Consider the following 12,500-nt stretch of genomic DNA (forward strand, 5'->3'; position numbering starts at 1 on the left):
AGGCTTTATACTGGCCCTGAGATTAATGGAGGTTTCTCGTTGGGGAGAGACGGCAGATCGATAAAGCTGGAGGGTATTCTTTATCATTCCGGCGTTTTAACTGATAAATGGATGCACCAGCGTTACTCTATCTTCGCTTTAGATCGGGGCTGGAAGGTGAATCCTAATATCTCACTTTAGTTACTAGACGACGTATTGCGTATTGTAGCGCCGGAGATTTTTTACCCAAACCTACGCACATAGTTTTTAAGGTGGAACAGTGGGGAACCCTGGATGATACGATCGCGTGGGCATTAAAGGAATATTAGCAGCTACAAACAGGTCGAGTTGAGGGGTGAAGGAAGGGGGGAGGCTGTTAGTGAGTTCCTCCAGCTACCCTCCCCACCCCTCTCTCTCCCTCTCCCTCTCCTTCTCCCTCACCCTTCCCCCGGTCCTTTCTGGCTGACCCTTCTACCCCCACCCCGAGGTTCTCTAGGACTAAGAGATCCAAGCTCTGTTGTTATTGTTTACTGGAAGGGAAGCAGAAGAGCAAAGCTTCTTCCGGGAGACCTAATGCCAGCGAGGATCTCTTTCTGCGCTACGATGAAGAAGAAGAGACGGCAGACGAAGGAGAAAAATGCGCAGATATGAGGAAAAGAGGGAGAAGGAAGAAGTAGAAAAGGGCAAATTGAAATGGTGTTGAGCGAAACATAAAGGTCCGGAGCGGCGTGGCTCACAAGGGATCGTTCGTTCCGCCGCGGAGGAATGAACGTGGACCAAAGGATTATTACCAGCCTCTCGCCCTTTTTCGCGGAGCTTATATTACGCTTTCCCGCGATCCCAAGCTCTCTCCAGGCCTCACGCTCTCCTCAGCGGCCCCGTTCATAATGATCAAGGCGTCGGGAAGCTGGAGATGAGCTCGTTATTCTTATTTCGCCGGCAAGGGAGGCAAAGTATTATCGATAAAGCTCGCAAGAAACAATTCCCAGTTTTGAGTGAATCAGGTTGGGTATTTTTTTTTTTTTTTTTTTTTTTATTCCCGGCTCATTTTCGCCTTGGTAAAGGTGCGCGGGCCAGGTCGCGGGAACATGGGTTGTGCAGGTACCAGCCCGGCCTCAGTGCTCCCCCCTTCCCTCCCCTCCCCTCCCTTTCCCCCCTCTCCCTCCCCTACCCCCTCCCCACACCCACACCCTATGCCCCTCCCCGCCCCCGAGCTCTCCCTGTCCTTGCTATACCTCCTCCCTTTTCCTCCCCTGCCTTATCCTTGTTTACTATGTTTGCTCCCTGCCGCCACCCTACCTTCGCTCCTCGCCTCTCTCTCTCTCTCTCTCTCTCTCTCTCTCTCTCTCTCTCTCTCTCTCTCTCTCTCTCTCTCTCTCTCTCTCTCTCTCTCTCTCTCTCTCTCTCTCTCTCTCTCTCACATATATCTTACATACATACATATATAAGCATATACATATATACAGAACGTATATATATATATATATATATATATATATATATATATATATATATATATGTGTGTGTGTGTGTGTGTGTGTGTGTGTGTGTGTGTGTGTGTGTGTGTGTTTGTGTTTTTGTTTGTTTGTTTGTATGTTTGTTTGTATGTATGTATGTATGTACATACATACACACATACATACATACATACATACATACATACATACATACATACATACATACATACATACATTCATACATATATAGATATATAAACATACAAACACACACACACACACACACGCACGCGCGCGCGCGCGCGTATATACATATATATGCATATAAATACATATATAGATAGATAGATAGATAGATAGATAGATAGATAGATAGATATAGATATAAAATATGATATAATATAATATAATATATAATATATATGTAATACATATATAGACACACACACACATGTGTGTGTGTGTGTGTGTGTGTGTGTGTGTGTGTGTGTGTGTGTGTGTGTGTGTGTGTGTGTGTAAATGTATTTATATATGTATGTATATATGTGCATATATATATATATATATATATATATATATATATATATATATATATATATATGTATATATATATCTCTGTGTGTGTGTGTGTGTGTGTGTGTGTGTACACACACACACACATGTGTATATATACACTACTGCTTTCACTCTGCTGTATTTGAATGTGAAGCTAATGTAGCTCAACCTCTTACAAAGATTAATTATTACTCGTAGCATCGGCGTGTATACAAGATCTCGCAGCCCGACTCCTATTAAGTAGTAAAATAAACACCAACAAACGCACGCTATCCTCTAACAGGCAGCAAAGATAAATAGCTTAGTTACCCCCACGAAGCTGTCAGAAAGCCCGGGGAAAGATCGCCTCGGAGATCCCACATTCAAAACAAAATTTGCTGAAAAATAATCTCATAAGTTATTGCTGAATCCTGCGTTGCCCCTCGTCGCTGGTTCTGAGGATCTCCCGAGTTTCCTTTAAGGCTCCTGGGATATCCTCTGGGATCCTGAATTACTTGGATGTTTCAGCTGCTTATCTGCAATGGGAAGATGCAAACGTTTCAGGGTTTTTGGAAAATGGGACGCGCATAGAGGGATAGGGGGGGGGGGACCCAAAGGAGGAAAGCGGATTTTATTTATATATATGGTCCCTCATGTGCGATTTTTTATCCCTCTCTTTTTTTTTCTTTTTTTTTTCCTCTTTTTTTTGACCAGGTAGCCACGAGGCTTCCGTGCTGTGCAAATGCAATTTATGGTACAATTCGAATGCAGTCGAGGCTTTTTGGGTGATTGATAAACTACGGCGACTGATGACTCTGTTAGTAAACGTCCCTTGTGTTAATTGTACATATTTTTTGTTGTTTTTTGTATTATAATTATCATACCCAATACCGTAAATGGTGTTTTATCTAGTATCAATATCATATTATTTTCCAATGTCTCTTGCATTATCATTCCTATCTTTACCCGCATCTTTCCTCTTATTATTACCATCCTCTATTTGTGCGCTGTTAATTCTGTGTCCTCGCTGTAGATGTCTCGACACAATGCCGTTTTGCACCTTTTCTGCCTCTGCTGCTCCAGGCACTTGTGGCCTAACTCCAGGCGCTGCTGTATGAGTGCCAGTCCCGCTGCCACTCTCTCGGAGGGGAGAAAGAAAAGGGGAAAAGCAGAGCGAGAGGAAAGGCGGAGAGGAACGGTAAGGGAGAAATATAAAATAGAAATCGGTAAAAAAAGTATTGGTTAAAGAAAGTCTTTAACTTTTCAGGAGGAAGTCAGAATTTACCTCGAATTGAGATGTAGTCCGTGTGCTAAGTAAGCGTTAGGTACGCAGCGAAGATAGAATAAATAGCAAATATAGAACTTAATATACGGAATAAAATACTTGAAGAGGAGACGGAAGAGGAAGAATCAGGGGGTAAAAAAAGGCAACGAAAAGACAAGAAAGAGAGGAGACCGCTAGCAAGCAACGCAGCAATGTCTTGTTCCTCCTCATCCTACTCCATCACGCGAGGGGATTTTCTCTTCATTTACCGGGTCTTTGGCGAAATCTCCTCTTATTCGCCCGCCCCCCCCCCCCCTTATCTCTGAACAGCGCCCCGGCCACGTGGCTAGTATTCGCGACAACAATTTACCACCTGAGCACTTGAGAAACAGCCGAGGAATACAAGCAGAGGAAAGCTTATTTGCGTTATTTGCGTACCACCGGCGGGATTCCTTGTGTGTCAAAGATGAAAACTGACGTGGACGCCGCAGTCCGGGGTATTTTCCAGTCTTCCGCACGACTTTTACGCTAGATCGGAATATATCGCCGAGAATTATCCGATGCAATGTAAAGTTGTTGTTGTTGTTGTTGTTTTCTTACAGAAATCCATCGTAAAAATCTTTAGGTTTTGTCCCCGTTTCCCGCCGTGTCAGTTATGAGTAAGTTACTAAATATCAGCGCGACTATAGTGCGTAATTAACACGATTAATATTCCGTTGCCGCCAAGATTTTAAAGTATTATTCGCACCTGAAACTTATAACCGGAAACTCGCATCTGGGATTGGAAGTGGCTGGGAAATATATTAGACTCGTTTTCACAACTCGGAAGGGGGCCACGGTGTGTGCTTCTCTCATTCGTTCTTTCATTTTCTCGCTTTCTATTATCTCTTTCATTTTTTTTTCTCTCTCTCTTTCTCTTTCCTTCTCTTTCTCTCTCGCCCTCTCTCTCTCTCTCTTCTTCTTTCTCTCTCCTCTTCTCACCTTCTCTCTCCTTTTCTCACCTTCTCTCTCTTTCTCTCTCACCTCTCTCTCTCTCTCTCTCTCTCTCCTCTCTCTCTCTCCTCTCTCTCTCTTTTCTTCTCTCTCTCTCCTCTTCTCTCTCTCTCTCCCTCTCCCCCTCTCTCTCTCTCTCTCTCTCTCTCTCTCTCTCTCTTCTCCTTTTCTCTCTTCTCTCCTCCTCTCCTCTCTCCTCTCTCTCATCCTCTCTCTCTCTCTCTTCTTACACCATCACTTCTCTCTCTCTCTCTTCTCTCTCTCTCTCTCTCTCTCTCTCTCTCTCTTCTCTCTCTCTCTCTCCTCTCTCTCTCTCTCTCTCTCTCTCTCTCTCTCTCTCTCTCTCTCTCTCTCTCTCCTCTCCTCTCCTCTCCTCTCCTCTCCTCTCCTCTCCTCTCCTCTCCCTCCCTATGGCTATCCCGCTCTCATTCGCTCCCTCTCCTTCCCTCTCTTAGCATTATTATATTTTAATTTTCCTCGTTGAACATATTGTTATTATAAGAGGAGCTATCCCGTGACCCGTTACGAGCAACGAGAAAGTTCTGGTTTTAAGCAACGGACGAGAGTTGGGCGATTGCGAAGCAGACCGTTTGATCCGAGCGAGCCAAGTGCGCAGGATCGGGTCTCGGGTCACGCTCGCCCGGGCCCGGACTCGACCAGTGACATTTACTACCCGTTACTGAATTGATGGCGTGTCTCTCAGTCCTTCCACAGTAACACGACCCCGGTCTGGGATGTCACGCTCGCCGCACATACCCGCCTCGTCCACCCGGGATGTATGTTCGCCCGGCAGTCGGGTGTTCCAGGTCAGATGTTACACATTCCTGGATGTTCCCTTCCCCTCCTTCTCTCTCTCTATCCCCTCTGAGCTCCTCCAGTTCACCTGTTGGTCAGGATGAGTTTCTTTCCTCTCCAGATCCCTGGCTGTATTCCCTTGCTTTCGGGTCTTTCAGATCGTGCAGGTGTTCTAGGTCAGCTGGTCTGGATTCAAGGCTGTTCCTCCTTAAATAAACCTATCTGTAACTTCTGATTTAAGTCTGTTTAATCCATACTGTGTCAGGAGGTTAGCCGTCTAATAAAGCCGCGCGTTGGTCTTGGCCTCTCCACCTCCGCCTCCTGCAATGGGACACGGCCTCCGCTCTCGCTCACGACTTAGGACTAAAGTAAAGCAGATTTCCATGACCGTGAAAACCCGATGGTCCCGGAGTCACGAGTTCAGAGTGTTGTGTTCTCGCGCCGGGGAAAGGGTGACAAGGAGTGCGGGAAGGTCTCCTAGATCTTGTACTTATTTACGGCCCCGCTGCCCCGTCCCCCTGGAGTGTTGGTGTCCGAACTGGGCTATTCGAAGTGTCTCCGACGTGGGTCTCTGCGCGCATTGAAATCCTGGCGAAAACTCGACGGAGATACTTAGCGAGAGGAGTAAATTTTCCTTTGTCTTTTTGGTTTCAGGATAATTGTGCTGTTTCCAGGCATACGCCCCTTAACCCGAGGCCCATCCTCGGACACACATTCACACACCCGCCTCTCCTTCCTTCAGCTAATCTCTACAGCCCATCCACGCCCACAAAACTCTACACGCGTTATCTCCCATTGCGCCCACGCCCTCCCACTATAACTTCCTTGAGACGCCGAGGGACCCGCCCGCCGGCCCCCGCTTTCTCCCCGACCCCGCGACCCCGAGCCGAGGACTAATGAGCTGTTAATGTCCCTCCCGGGCGACGTGGGCGATAAGGGGACGCTCACGACATCGACCCGGTCACGATGTCCGGTCGGGACGCGCTATCGGGATGCTATCGGAGCGTCGCCCTTAAGATCGGCTCCCTCGCGCCGACGGACGTGTGAATCTGGCTCTTAATGACGCTGGAAGGTTCCTCGCGGCGCAAGGAGAGGTCGGGGAATGGTGTGCGAGGGAGCTGCAGTCTTAGTAATCGCGACGAAGACAAACAAAGACTTTATGATAAACAGAAAGACCGAGAGGTGCAATCGCGTACGCTCTCTCCTTCTATGTTTGTTGAAAGATGATGGACACACAAACGCACACGCTCTCTTTGTATCTGTCTGTTGAAAGATTCGAAGAGGAAATATCATGAGGATTAGAAATCCATACCCTACGTCAGCTTGGCATCGTTTGCCGCAGACTATGGCATTTATAATTCAAGTTTCTCCTGTGTCTGGTTTGATCTCAGAGGCAGCACCGCCTCTTGCCTTGTCTCGCGGAATCTCCCCTTCTTTCCCATCCCAGACGTCATTTTCCCTTCCTCTGTGTGTGTGTGTGTGTGTGTGTGTGTGTGTGTGTGTGTGTGTGTGTGTGTGTGTGTGTGTGTGTGCGCGCGTGTGTGTGTGTGTGTGTGTGTGTGTGTGTGTGTGTGTGTGTGTGTGTGTGTGTGTGTGTGTGTGTGTGTGTGTGTGTGAGTGAGTGAGCGAGCGAGCGTGTGTGTGTGCGCGCGCAGTTGTTTATGTGGTATGTGGGAGAGAGACGTACCAAATATGTTTGTATACCTGTTTACGACTTTTTTTTTCTTTTTTTTTTTGGCGTGAACAGCCATGAGATCGTGTGTTCTACCCGTGGACTTAAGTCGTACATGCTGACCGCCGCAGAATTAAATATGCGCTCTAGTGGATCTCGGATGATGCAGTAACGTCGACGGATCGGCGTGGCGTGTGGCTCGGGGACTCTCAAAGGCGTGTTTTATGGCACCCAAACCGCAGTGTTCCCTGCGTGGGGACAAGCCATCCTGAGAGTGTGCTGTGACATGCTACTCGAGGTGATGGCGCACGTGGTCGGCAGTGTAAGACCCCCATAAAAAGGTTTTGCTACAGATGAAAACATCGGGTGATGCAGAGGCTATCGTGTCGGGGCTGTCGGCTAGGTATCATTCACAGCTGTCGGCTTTATATCATTTCGGGGCTCTCGGCTTAATACCAATCGCGGCTCTCGGCTTGACATCATTCGGGTCTGTCGGCATGGTATCGTTCATGGCTGTCGGCTATATATCATTTCGGGGCTCTCGGCTTGATGCCATTCGGGGCTGTCGGCTTGGTACGAATCGGGACTTCATGAAAACCTTAACGCATTCCGATCTCGACCAACAGGAAGGGCTGCGTCGCTGGTAACGAGGTGCGTCGCAAGGGCTTCGCTTGTGCCCCCCCCCCCCCCAACATGCCATGACTCACTCGCATCGTCGCTCATACTTCATCGGTTGCGTCAGGATGCTGGGAATGTTGATGTTGCGAGGACGGTCAGCAGCAGGGGCTTTCCCCTCCCGGCGCTAGGCAATAACTGGCTAAATCAGCAATTAAGACCCCAGCTACGACCTTAATTAAATAGCTACGAATGGTTTGATTGAATGTTATTACTGCCGATAATGACGTATAGCGTACTCATAAAATACGATTCGCGTTATCTTACTTGTGATTGCATTTTCCGTTGACGAAAGAAAGGGAAAAGAAGGGAAAAAGGAAAACACGCACACACATATGTATGTATGTGTGTTTGTGTGTAATCGGTCGATAGGGAGAGAGAGAGAGAGAGAGAGAGAGAGAGAGAGAGAGAGAGAGAGAGAGAGAGAGAGAGAGAGAGAGAGAGAGAGAGAGAAAGAAAGAAAGAAAGAAAGAAAGAAAGAAAGAAAGAAACAGAGAGAGAAAAAACAGAGAGACATATGTGTGTGTGTGCTTGTAATATATATATATATATATATATATATATATATATATATATATATATATATATATATATATATATATATATATATATATATAATGTTATACATGTATTTTTTTATTAATTCATTTATATCATGGAATTCCAAAGAGCTGTTGTGTAATGAGGAGCAGGTAAGAGGACGCTCCCCTGTCGCCTCCACTCTTGTTTTGGACCCTAGGTTATGGGTGAGGTTCAGGCCCCATGTTATCGGTTCAGAAGCCGAGCCGCGGACCCCACTACGCCCCCCGCTGACCCTACACTGTCTCTGATAGCCGTCACAGACTCCGGGGAATATGAATAATGTACATAATGACGGCCACCTTGGGATATCTTTCATTAGTGGTTTGGCGGTCGGAGAGGCTAACGCAGCTAACTAGAACACTCGGTGACAAAGTTCCAACGTCAAGGGGTGGTTGCGGGTCTCTTCGCGGACGGCCGAGGAAGCGCCCGGAAAGTGGAGTTTATATGGAATAGGGAAATTCTATATTGGGATTTCGCCATGATCATTTCTAGATCTCTCCGGCTGTCATAAATTTCCTGGGATTGGTGTCTAGATAGGGCCACACGTGTTGTACCTCGAAACATCTGTTACTGTAGATTGGTTATCAACGATTTTCCAACCGGCAGGGATAATGGACTAATCGCTTCTGTTTTCTTACTTTGCAGAGGCGCGGAGCAGGATGGGTGTAGCAGGAGCGGCGTCGGCGAGGACGTGGGGGCGGCAGTGGCCCGAGCGAGGCCTTCTGCTGCTGCTACTGCTCATGACCTGCTGGACCGTCACCACGCGTGCAGGTAAGGACATCTCCAGACGGACTGCTGCATTATTACGCAGCCGGGTTGCCCAGGGACCGCGTTACATGCGGATGGGCTCCCCGGCCAAGGCGCGTCTGCCTTCATTATTTCAGCTTACGACTTTCGATGCAATTCAGAACGGGGTGTGTCCTTCGTCTATATCTCCTTTTCATTCGATCATTTTACCTGTATTGCTCGCCAATCTTCCGCAATACCCTTTCTCTAAACACAAAAGAAAAGAAAGAAAGAAAAAAAAATGTAATTTCCGCCATTCTTTATAAGTGATACCTAGCAATTGCTTTGATGAATTATGCAATGGAACTGAAATTTGAAAATCATTCGGGTCGTTCCTGGATGATGATTATTTATTTGCGTGTCTCCTGCGGGGCTATTTCTGGATCGGCAAACTTACACGGCAGACTCGGCGTTTTCCTCAATCAGGCTGACTTTCTCAGTCTCTCTCTCTCTCTCTCTCTCTCTCTCTCTCTCTCTCTCCTCTCTCTCTCTCTCTCTCTCTCTCTCTCTCTCTCTCTCTCTCTCTCTCTCTCTCTTTCCCTCTCACCCTCCCTCCCTGCCTCTCTCCCTCCCTCTCTGTGCGTCTCCTTTTCTGCATTTTCTTTTCAAATCATGACACTTATTTCGAGTTGAGTGCTTCATCCCCTTTACTTCTCATACTCCGGATTCCTTCCATTCCCTTTACTGCTGACTGCTCCATCCCCTTGACTGCTGTTATTGCCGTCTTGCTGCTGACTACACCATCGCCGCAACGCTTTGCTGCTGATTCCCTCACTCCCCTCCTCTCTTTTATTATTTTTATTTTAGCCACTCGTACGTTTACCCCCACGCACTGATTGTATTTTTTTTTTTTATTATTTGTGTTGTTTGTATGATGTAATGAGTGATTAGATTATTTTTTTCACTGGGTTTTGTATGCAATATACCATTTCAAAGATTTACTTTCCGACTCTTACAACCTCACGATGCTGTGTTTGGTATAGCTAGTGCAGTTTAACACACGTGCCTGTTTACTTCTCCATGTTAACATTAACCCTCAGTTGATCCATGCATGTAGCTATTTCCCTGTTTGTTTTCGTCTTCCTAGTACCGTTCCCGTGGCTGTTTACTCCCCCGTGTTTCCCAGTTGTCTGTGCCTAAACTCCCCTGTGTGCGAGTATTTTAGCGTGGCCCGTTCCCTCGTCGAGGTAATGTATGCCTCGGCCAAACACGTGTATTTCCAAACACCAGAGACTCGAGAGCATCATAAAAACGCGTTGAATATTCAGGGAAGAGTAGCGGGGGTTCTTGTGAAAGGGAGGAGAAGGAGGCAAGGGAGGGACCCGAGGGAGCGGGTATTTAGGCACAAGTGGGCGAGGCTCTTGTGTGCGCCGGGATGAAGCGACCAAAGTTCAGGGACTCTTAACCTAATGTAGTCTATCGCGCCGCTTTTCAAAACATTTCTGAGAGCCTCGGAAGGTCGATGAAGAAATTGTCTTCGCAAACCCTCTTGTAGATACCACGCGAAGGATCTTCACCTCGCGGGGTTGAAGCCTCAAGAAGAATGTCGGCGTTGGCGGAATTTCGGAGATTAATTTATTAAAATAGCCGTGTGTATATCCTCGCGGTATTTACAAGGATTATTAATGTTGATGAAGCACGGGCTTGTAGGGTGGGCCCCTTGTCTCGGCGGCAGAGGAGCGGCGGAGGCAAAAGAGGAGGAGGAGGGGTAGGTAGGGACGGAGCACGGAGGTTAAGGTATGGTCTAGAAAAGGAGTAAGTTTTGACATAGGTTTGAGAGAAGAGAAGGGCAGGGGGAGAGAGGGGAGGGAGGGGGGACAGGTAGAGGAGGTAGTGAAGGAGGAGCGAGAGGGAGACGTCCGAAGCGAGCCCAAAATGCAAATCTGCGCCGAGTGTTCTGAGAGCGGCCGGGCGAGGACTGCCCCGCGTTTACCGCAACCTATAATTTACAACAATATTATCGAGTAATGTATGCAGGGGCTCAAAAACGAAGATTTGTTACGCTGCTTTTGGCGATTTATAGTTAACTTATTTCTGAGACACGGGTTCTTTTTGTATAAATGACATGAGGCCGAGTGATCCCAACCTTCCCACTAGTAGATACTTTTAACTGATCGTCCTGCGGCCTCATGGTCGGCTGCTGATGACTTGGCTTCGGGCTATTTATCTGCATATACAAATTATTCATGAGCAATAGACACTGCCGTTTTCCTCAATGGCTGGTTTTCAAGCTGGGAATATCATACGCGCAACGTCAATAAGACTACATTAGTTAACAACACCATAGCACTCACACGCGTGGCTCGGCTGGTACTAGTCTACAGGGGAAAAATCAGCGCTTCACACAGCCATGGCTAAAGCATCCTCTGGAATTTTGTCGCTGTGTGCGGATGTTTATGGCTCGTAATGCGTGTTCTTGTCGCTGTGTGTGGATGCTTATGATTTTTTATGCTTGTTCTTCATAATAGAACACGGACGTTGTGCTGTAATATGTTATGGTGCTCGGCTGGACGGGGACGGGGGCTCTGGGGCTCCTTTGTTGTGATAAAACATCGAGGAAGAGTTGAGGACGCGCTGGGGTGATGACGAGTGAGAGAAGATAGACTTTGAGAATGTTTTATAAGAAGAAAAGGGAATAGACCGTGTTGCTCTTGGGACGATGCGGTGATGGACGAATACTCCTTGCACGAAAGAAAGTCAACGAAATTCAGACCAGGATAGAGGATAGGACTCGGAACACACAGAGGAGAGGAGGGCAGTGAATCTCCTGTAAAACAGCGCAAGTATTAGGGTTTGGTTGCTACCGATTTGAGAAGCAGAACACGTCGGGCGGATCGTATGCACGTGTGTTATTGGAAGTAGCAAGAGGTGCTTCGGGCGCCCGGTGGTCCCTGCACGATAACGACCGCCGTGAGCCGGGTAATGACGAGACGCCAAGGACACGGGGAGGTTGCCTCGGTGCCCTTCCGTCCGTCCGTCCGTGCGTGCGTTTTCTCCCGGGGCACGTCGTTCGCTAATGCTTTCATCGTTCCTGAGTTCTCCGTCGGCGCCAGGTGAGGAGGGCGGGCCATCGGGCGCTGCTGGACGGGACGACGGCGAGCGGTGTGGTCTCGCTCATTATGGATACTGGAGATGGGTGGTCTTCGTTCCTTCGGGCTGCGAAACGTAAGAGAGCTTTAATATACATCTGCAGTGTTCTTTCGAAACCGTTACTGTGAGTCATGCCTGCCGTTTATCAAGTGGAATATTGTGCCAGAACAGACCAGCGCGTCCATTAAACACGTGGCTTACAGAACAGACACTTGGAGCACTAATGGCACCGACGCCATCTCCCGTGCACGCAATCCCGCCTCGCCGCAGTGTCCCCGGCATTGTTGCAATAGGACTCGACCCTATGGCGGCGAGACTAGTTTGTGGCATCCTTCATACTGACTGCGCGTTGATTATCTTTCTGTTTGTCCGTTTTTCTATCTGTCTCTCTCTCCACACACACGCACACACACACACACACACACACACACACACACACACACACACACACACACACACACACACACACACACACACACACACACACACACACACATATATATATATATATATATATATATATATATATATATATATATATATATACATATATATATATTTCTCTCATCTTCCACCCTTTTCCTTTCCCTCTCTATCTCACTTTCGACTCCTTCGCCTTCTTTTCCTCCTTCTTCCTCCTCCTTCTCCCAGTCCCTCGTGTCCCCCTTCCTCC

The 12,500-nt window shown here is 47.6% G+C and overlaps 1 protein-coding gene across 1 annotated transcript in view; it reads left to right on the forward strand.

Moving 5' to 3' along the window:
• LOC119575854 (latrophilin Cirl-like) overlaps positions 1-12,500 on the forward strand; it is a 169,061-nt gene that overhangs the window by 72,719 nt on the left and 83,842 nt on the right. Inside the window, exon 2 of the mRNA XM_037923395.1 lies at positions 8,597-8,722. Coding sequence (XP_037779323.1) covers positions 8,597-8,722 — 126 coding nt within the window. The remainder of the gene's footprint in view (positions 1-8,596; positions 8,723-12,500) is intronic.

This window comes from Penaeus monodon, chromosome 8, assembly GCF_015228065.2.
Source record: "Penaeus monodon isolate SGIC_2016 chromosome 8, NSTDA_Pmon_1, whole genome shotgun sequence".
NCBI lineage: Eukaryota > Metazoa > Arthropoda > Malacostraca > Decapoda > Penaeidae > Penaeus > Penaeus monodon.